The sequence below is a fragment of the Corvus cornix genome, chromosome 8 (genome assembly GCF_000738735.6).
Source record: "Corvus cornix cornix isolate S_Up_H32 chromosome 8, ASM73873v5, whole genome shotgun sequence".
Classification (NCBI taxonomy): domain Eukaryota; kingdom Metazoa; phylum Chordata; class Aves; order Passeriformes; family Corvidae; genus Corvus; species Corvus cornix.
Genome location: NC_046338.1, coordinates 29780334 through 29798664, shown reverse-complemented (window position 1 = coordinate 29798664; position 18331 = coordinate 29780334). Strand labels below are relative to the sequence as shown.

Sequence of the window (18331 nt, the reverse complement as noted above, 5' to 3'; positions counted from 1 at the left end):
ACAGAGCAGCAATGCACAGACTATGCTCCAACTTGACAAACACATATTTCTGATCAAAGACTGCTATTGATCATTGCTACTGGGGTTTTTTTAAGAAATAGTTGACCAGTCAGCTAAACCACCTTAGCTGGCAAGAGCAACTTTAATGCTGAGGATGCAGTAAATAGCAAAATAAATAGATATACCATTACTTTTCAATTATTCATTCTATCTTTTTGGTAAATTATCTTATTCTTATTTCTGTTTAAATGTGTGAAGGAGCCTTGGAAGAGTGTTTCTGCTGAGTCCAATAGGTTACAGTGACATTTTAATGACACGACAAAAAGCAATTAAAATCCAAGAAATTTTTCATCTAAGAGACAAATCAGCATACCAGTTCCCCAAGTGGATATGTTAATTTTTGTTTATTTACTTTTTTTTACAAGTGCACAGATCTTCTACTAACATATGGCACACTTTTCAACACACTAAAAGGTATTATTTCAATTTATTTTTAGCTTTCAGGTCCTTACCATTTTTCATCTGTTACTCTAAGTTTTGTTCGTAAAATGTAGCATAACACTATTCAAGAATTCAAGTAGTTTCCAGACTTGAATTTCTCTCAAGAGGTAATATTGCTTGAGACACCCCTGAAGAAATGTTTGCTAGTCTTCAAACAGGCTTGGATCTCACCACACTTTTAACTGATTTTAAGCTGTTTTAACTACTGAACAATTCTCTGATTTATGTGTAAGTTATGGTAGGATTCCAAAATAGTTTATTCCAGAAGTCTTAAATGTTTTGTCTCGTCGATCAGTATACTTGAGTAATCAGAAGAAACAGTTGGAGACAATGAGCTGTGGGTGTCTTTTTACTTCAGCATGCTCATCCACAGACTTCAGGTATTTGTCAAGGACACAGGTTAAAAAGGAAAGAATCAACTGACAAATGAATTTTAAAAAAAAAGTTAAATTGAAAAGTAGCTTGTTCCAATCTTGGATCTTGGATTAAGGTCAGAAACTTGGGTGACAGAATAGTTAAAAACACCCTGGAGAGGGTTCCAGAGGGAGGGTTCAGTTAAGCTCAGTAAAACCTTGTGATGCCTCATCCAGAAACCTTTGTGTGAGATTGCTATACAGATGAGGTCACCAGCAAGAGGCTATTTCTCCAAAGCTACGGAGTAGCCAAGTAAAGGGAGGAACTGCCCAAACAAATCCTTAGAATGTTGTTCATCTCTCTTTTTGGAGTCAGGAAAAGGGAACCACCAATTCCAGATTAAGGCCCTCTGATTATTTTGTCTCTGGCAGCAGGAGCTCCTCCTCACATAGGGAAAACCAAGTAAGTGGTTCTGGCACTTGCTGAGGTCTCTGTGAGGCAGCAAACAGCCAGACTTTCTCCTCTCTTGGCACAGTATGCACTGCTACTGAAGCAAGTAATTAAACAACAGAAATAACACTGTTGAGAACATAGTCTGGGCTTACAAATAGTCTTGGTTTTATTCAGCAACAGAAACAGTTCCAGTGAGGATTCAGAGTCTTTCTAGATTCCTTTTCAAGTGCTTACATATAGCACATTTTAAAAAATAGGGGAAAAAAGTGCTTCTAAACAAATTCAATGTACATCAGCTGGCACGAATGGCTTAGATGGGACGCGTGGGAGTTGCTGTGTCTGCCCTATCCTGGCATTGAGATCCACGAGGATTTAACACCCAGCCCCAAATGACCAGAAAGCTCTGCCTGTGAAGACTCATACCTGCTCTGTGAGCACATACAAATACACTCTCGAACGCTGAACAAAACCAGACTTTTGCACATGCTGTGGCAAAGATTTGTCAGAAAAACCTCCAAGTTATCTATACCAGTCCCCTTTAAATTAAGTTTAAAAACTACAATGTGTCCTGCATTTTAGTTTTTAAACTGTGTAAGCTGAAGTATTTCAAGCCTCCTGCTCAGGAGCATATAGTATCATAAACCAAATAAAAGGTTAATATCTAAAATCTAATGTAAGAAATAAATCATTACCATCTCCCCAGTAACTCTCCCCAGGAATACAAAATCTTCTCAGGACAATCCTTTGACACATCACCAGTGCCACTGGAGAGTTCATTATCACTCTCTGTAAAAATAAAGAAAAAACAAGAAGACAAAAGCATGCACAGGTTTACCCAAGAGCACAGACACTAAAGATGCATACATACAGGTCTCAGACAATTTTTTTCTCATATATCAGTTTTAAAAGCATAAAAAGACACCAAATTTTAATGGAATCATAAAGAATGCTTAGCAGACATTAAAAACAAGTATATTAATAAAGTTATCATAAAGTTTAAAAGAACAGGACTAGGGAATAATTCACAGCAGTGTTACCAGAGGAAGGACTGGGACCTAGAACAGCATTACGAGAGAAAAGTTTCAAGGCTGTCAGCTCTCCATTTAACGAAATTTCACAGTGTTACCTAGAAGTCACATCCACTCCAGAGTTCACGTGAAGAGAAGTCTCTGTTAAAGCATAGTAGATAATGCTACTTCATTACACCACGTCCCTTTGGCTATCCTGTGGTACCCTGAGCACACGAAGCCTCCTCTGAGCCACAAAATCATTTTTTTACTGAAGTAAGTTCGTGGATGAGCAGAAAAAAAACAAGACTGTGACATTAAAGGTCACAGTGCATGGAACAGAGAGGATTGCTTCAAATGAAACCACATAATTACTAAGAATGAAAGACTTAGGGAGGGATACGTGCCATTATATGACTAACAGCCAAACCCAGAAGGGATCATGTGGGCCTGGAATAGCATGCTCAAATAACCATCCAATCCAAGTGCCCCTTAAGTTTCCAAGTGTCTTGTGGGCCTGTGCAGCTGCCCACAGTAAGCTGGACAGTCTAACTCCATATGGCAAGTCCTTATGCAAATACGGTCTTGCAGTTATTTGGACTTTTTCCAGTTTTATCTGAATAAAATACTGATAAGAATTAAACAAGTGCAAATTCAACACCACCAGATGCTGACAGGCTTCAGCTCTCCGTGTCTTCAGTAGGAAACACAACCCAAAAAGAGACACAGCAACAGCCCTGTTAATCATCACAGAATCCCAGACTGGGATTGGAAGGGTCCTTAAAGCTCATCCAGTTCCAACCCCCCTGCCATGGGCAGGGACACATTCCACTAGCACAGGTTGCTCCAAGCCCTGTCCAGTCTGGCCTTGGACATTTCCAGGAATTGCACAGCCACAGCTTCTCTGGGCAACCAGTTACCCTCAGAGGCTGCTGAAGCCATGGACAATTTGATGTTAGAGGGCTCCAAGGCTGCTCTTTCCTATGACCTGAACTGTCTCCAGAAGTGAAAACGTAACATAAAAAGAAGAACTGAAGCTACATCTGCCCCCAAATCCCTCCAATACTCTCTTCCACACAGCTCTGTCACATTTTGTTGCTGACCTAATATCCCGAATTCCCTCAGGCACATTAAACACTTCAACTCCAGTTTTATGTCGACAACAGAGTAGCTCAGGTAGAAGAGGATCTTCAGTACTTGTGCAATTACCCTGTTAACTCTTCATCCTTATCATTCTCACTTCAATTACAGCTTTCTAATTTATGTTCTTAGCAGCTGTCAAATACAAGTCATTAATAAAATACCACCAGTGCTTGAATTTGACAGTGAGCTGTGAGGACAAAGACAGCATATACTGTATTTCAAGGACAATGAACAGCAAAAACACTGCCCTGAGAGAAGCACAGCAGAAATCTCTGTGTTTCAAAATGAACACTTCACTGGTGAAAGCCTTTAGCTTGGAACCTGTTTGCACAGTTTTACAGTCCCCAAGCACAAGCCCAACCTCCATTTAAATACTTCCCCAATAGATTTAAAAATAATCCAAACAAAAAAACCACCCACCTGCATCACAAATCCACAAACCCCTGGATTTTAAGGTTTCCCAATCTTTTGCATGCATTCACTAGAGCTAAAGATGGAAGTAAGAAAATCTAAAACCCCCAAGTTTGTAATTTTAACTAAAATTTGGTATCACAGTAACAGGTTTCCCAGTAATCAGTTGTGTTCTGAGGGAAAAAATGTATTTGAAGATTCAGCTTCCCTTTTAAAATTACCAAAAAGAATGTAAAGGCCAATTTCCTCACCACACACGGCAATAACTAACAAAAAACCAACAAAAAAAGAGTAACTAAATGCATTACATTTTTAAAATTCTCTCCTCTCCTGATTTGCACAACTGCGTCAGAGGGATCAACAATAAATGCAGTCCCTTCTACTTGCCATGGAAAGAAGAAAAAAATTTGAGGAAACCTCTGAGATGAGCGCATTTGCCATTCAGAGACACAAGATACATGTTAATGATACTGGTACAGATTAAGAATCTCAAGAAACCTAGCTCACATCAGGAATTCATCACAAACTACAATTTCAGAAAGGTTTAATGCATTCCAAGTAAAGGAAGAAAATTTGGCACAAAATGCTGAAGGGATCAGAATTTCTTTGGAGAGACTGAAGAACTACAGCACATCTCTCCAAGAGTTAATGTTGCAAATACACACAAACAAACCCTGCAGCCTGGAATGAAATCTGGTAAAGATGACTAAAATCCCCCAGCAGACCAAAACGTTTCAAAATGAAGCTACACTGAACCCTTTGAGCACAAAGCACACTAGCTCTTATCAGATCCAAACCTGAGCTTGCCAAGGAATACTGCCACCAGCCTGAAGAAACAAACCCCTTGATTTCTGACAGTGCTGGTATTCCATGCAAAATTCTTCGAAGTTCTAAAGGAGACCAGTGTTACACAGCACATACACTCCAGTGCTTCAGGCAGAAAATTCTTTCATCTGGAAGGTTTGGCAGTGTTTGAAATGTATTATTCAGCTGTATGTCAGAAAATCTCAGGCCTTAATTAGAAATGCCATATGCTCCCTTTCAAAAGACGCTAACGACAAACTTCAAAATAGAACAGGGCAAAGGGAAGAGAATAAACAGCCTTAAAAATCTCTCCTTTGTTTCCATTCTAACGAGTATTTACATATTCTAACCTGTTAAAGCATTAAGGTATAAACTACAAAAACAAAGATGCCATGGGAGGGATATTTAACTGCGTATGTTCTTCTCTGAGTATTTTTATACATTTTTTCCACACTCCATAGCATCTGTAAGCCAGCAGAATTAGCCAAAGCATGATTTAATCCACCCTTATTCTGCTGGGAAAGCCACAAATCCCTTCTTCTAAACGTTGTCCCTTCCTCCTGTATTTGCCCTGACCTCTCAGAGCCATCAACTGGGCAGTAAAACTTGAACTTGGTCAGAGCAAGTGGACGATGGAAGCCATCTCAAGGGAGCAAACCTTGGGGTTGTGAATGTGTGCATACACACAGGCTTTAAGACTACCCCAGGGAACAGTTAAGTCTCAAAGGTTTTCTGTTTTGTTCTGAATTGCAACATGATTCACAAAACTCACAAGAAGGTCATGCCTCATGAATCAATTCCCTGAATTTAGAGCCTTTTTAAAGCAAGCCTGAAGGATCACACTCCCACAGCAAGCATTGCTCTGTATGGTATCAGCATGGAATAATACTTTGGGATGGAAGAGACCTCTGGAGATCAGCTAGTCTGATCCACTCCAAGCTCTGGTTCGATCAGGTCACTGTGGGACGTGAGCAAGAGGTGTGCTGGGTTTGGCTGGGAACAGCAAAAGGGCTGGGGGTGCACAGCAAGCTGGGAGGGGACACAGCCAGGACAGCTGACCCCAACTGACCCAAGGGCTGTTCCAGACCATAGGGCATCATGCTCAGCATGCAGAGCAGGAACAAAAAGGAAGAGGGGAACTTCAGAGAAGCCATTCATCTTCCCAAGCCGCTGCTACACACAAGGGAGCCCTGTTTCCCAGGGGATGGCTGAGCACCTGCCTGCCCATGGGAAGTGGTGAATGGATCCCCTGCTTTGCTTTGCTTGAGCACACAGCTTTTGCTTTCCTTACTGAACTGTCCCCATCTCAACCCATGAGTTTCCTCACTTTTACCTTTCTGACTCTCTGCTCCATCTCACCAGGGAAGAGTGCACGAGCAGCTGTGTGGGGCTGAGTTGACATCTGGGGTTAAACCACAATACAAAGTTAGTCTTGAACGCCTTCAAGAAAAGAGATTGCAAAATCTCTCTGAACAACCTGTTCCACTACTTGACCACACTGATGGTTTAAAAACAAACAAGCCAACCACTTGTCCGAGACTGGAATGCTCTCATTTATGGATTAAACATCTTCATGAAGGACTTTTGCCTATTACAGCAAAACTGGATAAAAACAGAAGCTGAAGACCACCACACCCTGAATGGGGCCCTGCACTGCATATTGATGGAGATAAAATAAAGTGACTCAGGTCTGGGCTGGGGAAAGAAGAATCCATTCACAGAGGGATCAAGCTTAGCACCTTCGGGGCAGAGACCACAGCCCTGGGGCTATCAGCTGCCAGGCTGGCACAGACCCTCACACCAAAGGGTGGGGGGAGGAGAGGCTTTGGGTGTGTGGTGAAAAACCCTGTGGTCCAAGGCAGTGAATGCCCATCTGCTGTGCAGAGGAGCCCCGCTGTGGGGCCCTTCACCCCGGGAAAAGCCGCATCCACATGAGGGACAGCAGAGGGGGTGTCACGGCCCATCAAAGGTTAAAGGGGTCCCCAGACCCTACACCAGAGCACTGCACAAGATGCAAGAGATCCACAGTCTTGCAAGGGACAGTGTCAAACTTGCCCTCCCCAAGGGAGGCATGGGGGCATTCCCACCTGGCCCAAAGGTAAATGAATCCATGGGATTCTGTACTTCTCGGCACAGGGCAACGGGGACCCTCACCACCAGCAGACCAGATGGAGGGGATTAACGAGACGTTGTTGGGACCCTTGGAAGGGTGATATGCTTCCACCTAACCCCTGTCACTCTATCTCTGTCCCCCCACCCGACACACACACCTCTTTTTCTATTTTCTTCCTCTTTGCCTCCTTTACTATTAAATAAAATATATCAAGTTTTTTGGCACCAACATCTAACCTCGTTTGGTTTTAACCAAGTTTTGGGGTGTATTTCGAACCTTTCTGGGTTCGATCCGTTTTATTCACAGAGACTCACGTTTTCCTTGCTCTTCTGTGTTAAGTTGGGTCATAACACCAAACCACCAAACACATCCTTTTAGCTAACCAGAATTTCCCAGCTTCCAACTTGTGCCTGTTGTCTCTCAGCCCGTTATCAGGCATATCTGAGAAGTGTCTGGCTCCATCTTCACTAACTCCTCTGACGTAGTAGATGTAGGCAGCAGCATGTTTTCCTCTCCAGCCTGAACCAAACTCAGTTCCCTCAGCCTCTCACTGTCCACCATGTGCTCCTGCCATCCGGCCAGCCTGGCCACTGGCCATGGTCCAGAGTGTCCGTGTGAGTCCCGTAGCGGGGAGCCCAGAGCTGGCTGCACTGCAGGCACGGGCTCACAGGTGCTGAGCAGAGGGCACTGATCCTCTCCTGGGCCTGCTGCCTGGACTCCTGCAAACAGCCCCCGCTGTGCTCCGCTGCCTTTGCTGTGGCCATGTACTGGTGACTTGTTCTCAAACTTTTGTCTGCTGGCATCTCCAAGTACTTTTCTGACAAAGTCACTTTTTATCTAGTTGGTGTTGAGCCCGTCTTGTCACAGGAGGTTGTTCTGTCACTGGTACAGGACCCAGCACTTGCCTTCACTGAACTTCCCAAGGCCTTGCCTTTCTCCAGCCTGTCCAGGTCCCTCTGAGTAGGAGCCCTGCCCTCCAGAGCACTGACCACTCCCCTCAATTTGCTGTCATCCACAGATCTGCTGGAGGTGCACTTGGTCTTGTCACACAGGTAATTAATAAAGACATTTAACAGCACTGGTCCCCACACCGACCTCGGAAAGATACCACTAGTCGCTGGCTGCCAGCCAGACTTCACACCATTGATTGATTCTTTCATCCCAGCAGTTCAACCAACCTTCCAACCACATCATTTTCCCCTTGTCCAGTCCTTATCTCATTGATTTCATGATAAGGACATTAAGGGATACAGTGTGGAGTCCCTGCTAAAACCAAGGTGTACAGCATCCACTGCCTGTCCTTTGCCCACAGCATGGTCACCGTGTCACAGGAAAGTGATGAGGTTGGTCACAAGGATTCGTCCCTCATAAATCCGTGCTGGGGGTTCCCACTGACCCCACTGGACATTCACATCTTTAGAAACAACTTCCAGGAGTATTTGCTCCATAACCAGTCCCACAGATTGAGGCAGATTGATCAACCTAGAACTTCCTTTTGGCACTTTCCTCTTTTGGATATTTACCACTTGCATGAGACGAATATACAAGCCTGCACAGGTATCCCTTGGGACGGGAGAGGATCCCTGGATGCCAGATTTTGCATGGAATCTGTTTTGTTAGTGCACCTACAGACAAACAAACATGTAAAAAGTCATCTCTCTCAAAACCTGCAAGGACATTCAAGAACGAGCTAGAAAAGAGTGAATCTAATAGAAAAGAAGATTGGCAGTCTACGGATATACGTAATTTTGTCAGTTCATTCCAAGGATTTCACTGCTCTTTTGACTATATTTCTCAGCTCAAGCCTAATTTTTTCTAATCTGCAATTTATGCCAATTGCTTTTCTTCTCCTAAACAATTTTAGTACGCCACTTTCAAAAAAAAAAAAAAAAACTTAGCCTTTATTGTTTCTTCTCTAGAATACTCTGCTTATTTCCTCAAAGGACAAATTCTCCACACTTGCTCTCATTTCCCATTTTCTCCTCCAGTCTGTGTTTTTTCTTGAGAGATGTTCATGCAAAATACTGAGGCATCCAGTGTCCAAACCAGAAGAATTACACACACAGTAATCAGCACAAGCAAATACACCACAGGAAAAGAAACATACACAGAGAAACACAAAATCTTGGCCTCTTCTTTCCCATCTCTTAATTTGATAGTGCAGGGTATCAAATAGAGGTCATCCTCAGATGGTAAAACCAGTACCTAGAGCAGCACTGACACACTGGGCAAAGACTGGAACTAAATACTATGAGAAACCAACTCAGAGCCCAGTCAGACAGCACAGAGGTTCCTCTCTCTCAGCAGGGATGAACAGACTCAACTTTGTTTATTGGCACACCCATTTTTGGCTTGAGGAAATAAATTCCGGCGGAAGACTTTTATTCATGCCAACAAAAACTGAGGTATTTAAGGTGCTTGAATGTTTTTCATCTTCCCAGTTTTACAGTGAAAGGGGGTTTTTTTGTTTGGGATGGTTGGTTTTTTTTCAGTGGGCTGGTTTTTTTGCATCAATACTTCAAAATCTGGCTTTAAACAATACTCCCCTCATCCATATTTTACACCAATGATACAGCTATGGAGCAGCTTTTCCAACTGATTCAGTTCTTCTTCAGGAAATTCTACTAGTTCACCTGAAACATGACAATACCTCAGAAGTCAAACTCCTTTTTCAGTTAACAAAAAGGGAAATAAGGTGGAAAACTACAGAGTTGTTTCAGAGACGTTGAGCATAGAAGTAAATAAGTACCTCCAAAATTAGTCGAAAAGCATGAATAAAGCAGATAAAAAAATGAACAGGTGGGATTCGAGCACTGATGTGAAGGAGAAAAAAGGGTATTTAATGAGTTTTAATTGAGAAGCTGTTACACATGAAATAAAAAGAGTAGGTGGAACTGAAAAATAATACAGTAGGAGAAGTCTGAAGGAGAAGGAAATCTTCAGGTCTTTAAGATAAGTGGGAATAGAATTGGAATACTTCGAATATGAACAGTTTGATTTTTATGTAAGAGAAGAACAAAAATGAAGGAGGAGCTGAAGTTGGCAGCATATTATCAGGGCACGAGATAGAGTGTTACTGACATGGAACCTTTCCATACATACAAGATAAAAGAGTATCGTGAGAAAGGCCACAAAAAAGAGCAAGTTTTCATTTAGAAGGTAACAGGAAATTATAGAGCATGAACTACAGTTCTGCCAGGGAGGATGAGAGTGAAGCAAAGTTTAAGTCATGAAAGTCATTCCAGTATTAAAAAAGGCAAATTTTCAGAGACGTCCAACTTTTTAGTGCACTACAAAATATTTTGATGAACACAAAAGGATTTCCAAATGTCTTCCAAATAACCGATTAATGAAATGACAATTGTCAGTGTATTTTCTTATTTAGAGGGAAGAGGAATAATCAGGAGCAAAAAAATAGAGATTAATGAATCTGAACAAAGACAACCTGCATTGAATTCTGCTCAAAAGAACCTTCTGCTTATGTTAGTCACATAATTAACCTGCAATATTAATTTGGCAGCTACACAAGTACAAGTAAAGAGAGCAAAAACAAAAAATAAAGTAACAATTTTTCACTAAAAGCAAACCAGTAATAAAAAACCCCACTATTTTGATTGTCATTCCTTTTTATGAATTATAAGATACACATTTTTCACTTAGAATCGTTCAAGCAACACCTAATGCCGACAAATCACAACATTTTGATTACCTTGCCAACAGGCTGCAAATTTAATTGCTTCTTTAGGTAATGCAAAATGTGGGTCCCAAACCCTGTATGTGATAAACACTGAGAGAGGGGGGAAGAGCACACAGCTGTATGTCCTCTGCCTTTCCCTCACTGCAGACCACCATGGTTTGAACATGTTAAAGACTGTGCAAAAATCTCCCAAAGGACCCACACTTGTACTTGAGAGCAGTCCTGCTGGTTGTGTGCAACGGCAGCCAAAATGACCTTTTTCTTTTTAATACAACAAATCCTGCATTTTAAACCCTATCTTATATCCTTATCTGATATGCCCTACCTTTAAAACACTAGCTTTGTTCTACGTCATATCCTTCCAACACATGCCCTGCACCACTGTCACATGAAATGAGAATTATTTTAATATGTCCCAGAAATAAACCTTAACTGGGCATCCAAGAGAAGATCCTCCCCTCGTGCAGTGCACATAAAATTGAGCCACCATGACATCTCTAAACTTGATGCAGAAATGCATAAAGCTGAATAAAAGAGAGAGGGGAAGAATTATCGCTTCAGTTTGGTGGTTTTGCTCCCACACAGATGACAAAGGCAACTAAATGCTGCACAGTGGAGGTAGTCCTGTAAACACAAACATGCTCCACATGTACCGTGCTGTCTGATAGCTGACATCTCAGAGAACAGGCAAGGAAATAAAATTTGAGATGTTGTCACAACTCTAAGGCAATGCATTAGTAATTTATGAATTTGTAGATTAGAATCTACTCCCATCTTTGAGGCAATCAATGAGAAAAAACAAATATCAGTGTTAGAAACACTTAGAAGTGGTGGATTGCCTGGCATTTACTTTAAGTGCCAAGGCAGCATGCAAGGCACTTAGATTAGAAAGCCTTTACACTCACAGAATACCAGAAGTCTAATGACCAAAACTAAAAAAAGGAAGAATCTCACTCTGAGGTTAGGGGAACTGCTGGTTGAGAACAATCTTTTTAATAAGCTTTATACAAAAGTAGGTGAATTTTTTTAATTATGTGAAACATGTGAATGTGTGAAATTATAGAAGCAGTGGCAGCTTGAGGCCACCCAAAATTGGTGACTGAAAACCTGAGAAGATCCTTTAGCAGTAGCAAGTTTGAATTCCTAATAAGCCAGGAGGATTGCAAATCCTTTTTCAAACTGCTTTCATACTGATTACAGATAGACAAGGAAAGACAACCACTAATGAACAAGGCATCCAAATCATTCAAAATAATCTGTGATTGCTTCCAGACAAGATGAAAACACAAATTTATGCTCATTTTGTGCCTATTTTGTACCACAATCTGAAGAGATTTTATGAAATTTATAAAAAAACCCTCAATAAGCCTGCCTGAAATCCAAGAAACAGAATTCACCTACTGAAACAGAACTGAGCCAGTACCCACAGAATTGAAAACTACCTTTCTTTGAAAAGATCTCTTTCTGTCATTCTGCAAAAATAAACCAAAGGCATCAACAGATTTCTCTGGAACACTCATGAACCACAGGCCAGAATTAGGGAATTATGTTTTGCCTTGAACCTCACAAAGTAAGTGTGAGGAACAAATTTTATCAAACAAAAAACCCCTACCCACAGAGTGTTCCCACACCCACTGTGCAGGAGTGTGGAGTGGACACTGGGGAAGAAGAGAGGGATTAAAGAGCTCAGGATAAGTCACACTCTTTGGGAGTATTCCACTTCCCAGAACAGAAACAACCTCAAAAATCCCCCATTTTCCATTTCATTTACAACCTTGCAATTTCATTAAATACTTCTGCAATGCACAGAAGTGCTTCAAATTTGAAACATTTCAAATACTCACCTTGTAACACAAAGGCCATACTTGCATGAACAAATCTAAATACAACTTCAACTATTAACTGCCACCGTATTCAAAATACCAAGTCCTCTGCACCCAGTATTTTTTTACATTTTAAGGAAAGTATCACATGATCACATTCCTCCTGGCAGCACAGTAATAGCTGCAGAAATCACCTGAGTGCATTTATTTTATGATTTTTAATAACACAGTGAACTTGTAAGGTGTGAAAATAACCCATTTTGGACTATTTTATGGACAGTAGAGTCCATAAAATGACATCAGGCTTGCCAGGAGTATTTTCTTTTCATTTGGATGCTATTCTTAGTAGAGTCTGTATTTTAAAACTCATTTCTTGTGGAACTGCAGCAAAGGGTTCTTTTCTGGAGATAGCAACTGGCCAAATGGCCTCATGATTTTCAGATTTGTGACATTTTAGTTCATTTTTATGGAGATGGCAAAAAGTCTTCAAGACTGACTCAACTGATCTTCTTTAGGACCCACCAACTTTACTCTGTTAGATTAATATAACAAACAGTTCCTGCGAAGTACATAAAGCTATTTTTAATTTGGATTAAAATGTGGAGTTGACTATTTCAACACTACTCATGTCATTCTTCTCACACAATCACCCTCATTTGTTCGCATCATAACCCCTATTTTATCACTAAATACTCTCTCAGGAGTTCTATTCATTCCTAAATCATCACCTCCTCTACTCCTTTGCTTTCCTGAATACTGAGAACAGCCTCTACCCACCCACAACACTTGACCCAGCATTTTGATTTAGCCTGGCTGATCATCTCCAATCATTTAGTGTCGCCCACCTCTTACCCACTGCACACACCTTCTTTTTGTGCGACCAACACAACACATCCCGAGTTCTTCTGAAACTTTCACGGTCCCTTGTTCTGTCTCTTTCCAATGTCACATCCTACCATCTCCACACTGAACTTCCATACCTCTGAAGTTAATTTTTCTGTTGTCTATCTCTTGCTTTTTGCTCTTAGTGTTCAGACAGAGGGAGTAGGAAGGTAAGTTTCCCTTTCTGAAGTTTTTTATTTCTTCTCTTGGCAAACAAAACACAAACAGAAAAGTTCTGCGTTCCTGGAAGTCATCTGAGAGTGTTCCAGAGGCACCCTACAGCTCATGTTCAGAAGCTTCTTTTTGGTAGGCAAGTCATCTTTTACCTGAATTACCTTTTATCTGTTTCACGGTATCTGCCAAACAATCTGTGCTTACTCTGCAGCCAACTCATAGATGGGAATGAGAGCTTGTAACCAGACACCCAGGACCACAGAAAGCTTCAGCAAAAGTATCTTCAACCCAGTAACAATCAGCTTAAAGAATATTTTCTGGTTTTGAACAGCACTGCTCCTGCTCACAGTGATCCTTAACCTTCCAACTTTATCCTGACTCCAGAACAAACGCAAATGGAGCTTTCTAGTGTTCTCCTGAAATGTTACACAGAGTTAAAAAAAAGTCATTCAAATATTAGAGCCAAAGGAAGGTCATCATTTCACAGACGGTCTGAGCAAGCATGGCTGCTAAAGCAGCCAACGTATTCATCCCCTTCTCCCTTTGTTATTTATTCCTAGGCCTACATCCTCCTTTAAATGCTTCTGCTGGAAAGCCATCTTCCCCAATCCTTAAGCTCACAAGGGCAGCCACTTCATCCTACCACAGAACAATACTACAATAAAATGCTCTCTGAGCTTTGCTTTTCTCAATACTGCAGTATCCACACCATCGATTCTGGGCATGCTCTCACCTTTCTTAATGCTCTAAAAAGGAGAAAGAGGAGTTCAACCATCTGTGCTCTGCACCTTGTGACAAGGTTCTACTCAAAATTAAGTATTAACAGTGAACTTTTCTGCATATAAGTTGATACTTAAATCCACTTTACTTGAAACCTTTCCAGAAAGTGTAAGACTTACCTCATTACACATTTTAATCTTTTTAAAATTTAGAATTTAGAATTTAATAGAAAGCTTCTTATTAAGGAGTGCACTTTACATTCTAGGTTTTGACAAGAGATTATTAATATAAATATACTTTTAAAAATATTATCTCCAAAGCAAAGGACCATAAGTGATTGGGTTGCCAGAAATATCTATCACAATATTAGTAATTAGAAAACAAAAGTGAGGTTGACCTGAAAGATCTCTAAGTAACAACTGCACAATCTTAGCAAAGGTCTTAATTGTTTTATAGCTGTTCACATGAAAAATCACGCTAAAATGAGAAAAAATATTAAAAGCTGAGAATGTTATTTAGAGAGTATAAGATGTCCATTTCCTACATGCAGCTGTGGAAAGATACTAGGCCTACCTTTAGGCTAGTGTTTATTTAAAATCATTATTGGCAGGTATCGTATGTTTGGCCTTTCATTAAAACAAAAAGAAAAGAATATTGAAAAAATGCCTTCTTTTTTATGACCATCTTTATTCATATACTCATGGCACAAGACATCCCAGTGAGCTGTGTGCATGCAGAGTACACAGGAATCAGATACAGTGCATTCTCATACAAGAAAAATGCAATGTATAGTGCTTTTGAAATCAATTAAGGAATATTCTGTGGGCATACAAGGAAAAAGCAAAAAAAGAAAAAAAAAGGAGAAAAGTAAAAAGTAAAAAGAACCTATATAGCCAGGTAGCTATCATACTTTACATTAAAAAAAGAAAAAGCCTTCTTCCAAGGCTAAGACAAGACATTGTAAACTCAAGGGGGTTTTTTCCATCATCATAATTAGTACCCTGAAAAGAAAAAGAAAAAAAAAGAATGAAGAGATTTATTTAGAAAAACTGCAAATGACTCATTGAACCTGCATATCCTCCAGGATAAAGAACTTCTTGGCACAGAACTCTAAATGTGGTTTCCATGAGAACAGAGGCGCATCATATTTTTAATGTCTTCTCTTAGGAAGTCATCTACATTTAAAATATGGAAACTAGCATTAAGGAGCTAAACCAAAGTTAAACCTAGGTTCATACTCCAGTGGAATACTTTTTCTCTGTAATAAAATAAAGCCATCCTGTAACAGTACGAAGAGGACAGTATCCATGTTATTCCCAACTGTGCTGCATTCACCACATTCTGCAGCAGTTTTATTCTTCCCAATAAAAGCAATGTTGAAAAAAAAATATTCAATTATTTAAACCCTACCCTATCAAACAAATCAATTTGGCTCTACAACTCATATATCCAGCAAGGAAAAGAACACCAGCAGCTGAATTACACTACACTGATCTACAAATTCCAAAGGCCAAACCTGAACTAATTCTTGCTATGAACAGCAAAGCAATCCCAAACAGCAATGGAACAGAAGAATTCCTCTGGAGAAAATAGTAGTTTTACTATTCAGAAGTGACACAAAGGGGGCTGACATTGCTAGTCTGTGCCTATTCCCTCCCTTTCAGGAATAAGATCAAAGTTCAAAGAGCACCTGACTGGGGTTTTTTCGGAAAGGTTGGTGTCACCTGGGGTATGTGGGGGGGTTTGGCTTGTAACTGGGACTAACCACACCTGCCAGCTCCAGCCTGTTAATCCCAGGCTTCTGACTCCTACTGCATAAGCTAATATCCAATACTTACCTATAACTAAGAACCAAGGAAGAATTTTTCCACAGGAGTGAGTGAGACTTTTTACGGTATTGACAGAACAGTGCCAGAAATCTGAAGAATAACTTGGTAAAACGATCACAATTCCTGGTAGGTCAGACATCCAGATCAAAAATAGCACACAGAAAGCCTATCCTGAATGCTAACCCTCAAAGTACAAAGAAACAGTAGGCCAAGGGCCTTCAAAAAGACAAAACAAAACATAAAATACCACCCCCTGAGAAAAAAACCCCCAAACCACGAAATACACTGAGGTACTGTAAGCTTTGGAAGAGGCAGGCAAATACTCTGGGTCCATGACCTGTAGCAATCCCCAACTGAACCAAGAGACATTTTAATAAGCCCTAGATATAAGTGAGGGAAAACAAATCACATGCTAAGCTGTCAGTCAGGGGCTGAGGACAATACCCATGTGAGTCTGCCTGGGATATTTTTTTAGTTTTCTTTACAAAGAGGCATTTAAAACCTGCCATTCCAAAGCCTAATTTCATGCTGTCCTCTTTAACAGCACAGCACATTCAAGGCAAATGACTTCTGATCAGAAGAAAACACCTTTGCAAACCATTTTCTAACTTGCTGGCAGAGCACGGGTGCCTCAGTAATGCATTTTGCAGCACACAGGAAGATGGACACATGGTGTCTGCTGCTGCTGTTGGAAGACATCCAAACAATGGCTTGGTAAAAATACTACTACTGCTGATAGAAAATTACGGGTGATCTTTTTGTCCAGAACAGTTGTATTAAGAATTAAATGAGTAAATTAACAGCAGAAATATAACAGTACTATCCATGGAAACTGTGAGTGCTCGTTTATCCTTACCTTCTTCTGCCTCATCCTCCTGGGATGACATAGGCCCTCCTCCACTTGTTGGGGTGACTAATTCTTCCTCTCTGGCAGATTCTCTCTGCAGACTGACAACTTCATAAATTGCATCTCCAGCACTTGTGCGGTTTTTTCCTTCAGACTAAACCAAAATATGGGTATGTATTAGGTTGCCACTGTTGAAAAATAAGGCTGTGAAAGGCTAAAAAGTAGTTTGGTCAAGAGTGCCTCAAATTTCTTTGCCTTGGCACGAACAGATGGCAGTATCTGACAGTTGTTTCTCCCAGTTTTACAGGTAGAAAATGTAAATAAAACCTCATTATTTCCAAAGCTGCCCCTTAACAATCATTTTCAGTATTGCTCAGAACAACGATAAAAAAAGCTTTCCAATTTAAACAGCTGTAATGACATTAAATCAAAGAGAAAGCTAAAGAAAAGAGGAGAGAACAAAGGAAAAATATTGGAGTAACTGAAACAGGAGCTGAATGCCTGAGGGGAAAAAAAAAATCATGGTAAGAGCTTTTTGGAGGTGAAGACAAGACTAAAGAAGAAACAAAACCTCACACTTTTGAAAAGCCGTAAATTGTGAAAAGCCCTTTTTAGTGCTTTGCTCACTAAAGAACCAGGAAAAATTATCTTTCTTCTGCAGAATATAATTTAAAATACGCTCCTTCCAATGGAGAAATGTAATGGAACCCCATGCCAGGGGGGTTGGAACTAGATGATCTTGAAGGTCCCTGTGAATCCAAACCATTCAATGATTCTATGATTTTCTTATGAAAAAGAAGTCAGTTAACTATAGTTTAAGCAGTTGCAAGTTTTAAAATAAAAGGAGGATTAGTTTTTCCTCTGAGTTACAGTTATGAACACAATTATTTTTCAGTGACATGCAGTGATTACTGTATTTTTAGAGAATTGTAAATAACTGCAAACTAATGATGGTATTAAATGAAGCAGCCCAAAGTGTTGTGCTATTTTGTTCTTTGTGCATCTTGCCTAATCAGTTAAAATAAGCTAATTTTTGGAACACACTGAAAACATCAAATTAACCATGAAAAAGAACACAGTTGCAGTTGGAGTAGCCTCAATTTGTTTGAAAAACAAAGTTATGATAAAGTTGAAAGGCTCCACAATAGCTCACTGGAGATGTACATGCACTACTGACCAACACCCGCAATTTCAACCAGCTGGTGAAATTATGCAGATGAGCAGCTTAAACAGGGACTGTATGGACTGACACAATATCAATTATTTTATAGTGAGAAAACTTTCCTCATTTACTTTACATTAATCATTCAGACCTGCTTCCCTTAAAGCAAAGGCTCCAATTATCAGCCAGTTTTGCTGACTGCATTTCTCGTTAAGTCAGTTCAATGAATTTTGGGGTGTAGGCACAAATACCCTGCATTTTGTAAAATTAAGCAGGGTAATATTAGGGCCTTTATCCCTGTTTTATTCTCACATAACACCATTATTGATTAATTACAAAGTACTTGGTTAAATCAATCAAGTATTGCTGCCACTAATGTTATTAACCATAGCTATCTATAGCTTTTATGTT

The 18331-nt window shown here is 40.3% G+C and overlaps 1 protein-coding gene across 7 annotated transcripts in view; it reads right to left on the bottom strand.

Annotated features, from left to right (window-relative positions):
* RABGAP1L (RAB GTPase activating protein 1 like) overlaps nucleotides 1-18331 on the bottom strand; it is a 243198-nt gene that overhangs the window by 187016 nt on the left and 37851 nt on the right. For all 7 annotated transcript variants that reach the window (XM_039556022.1, XM_039556018.1, XM_039556017.1 and 4 more), the window contains 2 exons: nucleotides 16768-16912; nucleotides 2001-2094 (listed from right to left, as the gene is read on the bottom strand). In XM_039556022.1, coding sequence (XP_039411956.1) covers nucleotides 2001-2094; nucleotides 16768-16912 — 239 coding nt within the window. The remainder of the gene's footprint in view (nucleotides 1-2000; nucleotides 2095-16767; nucleotides 16913-18331) is intronic.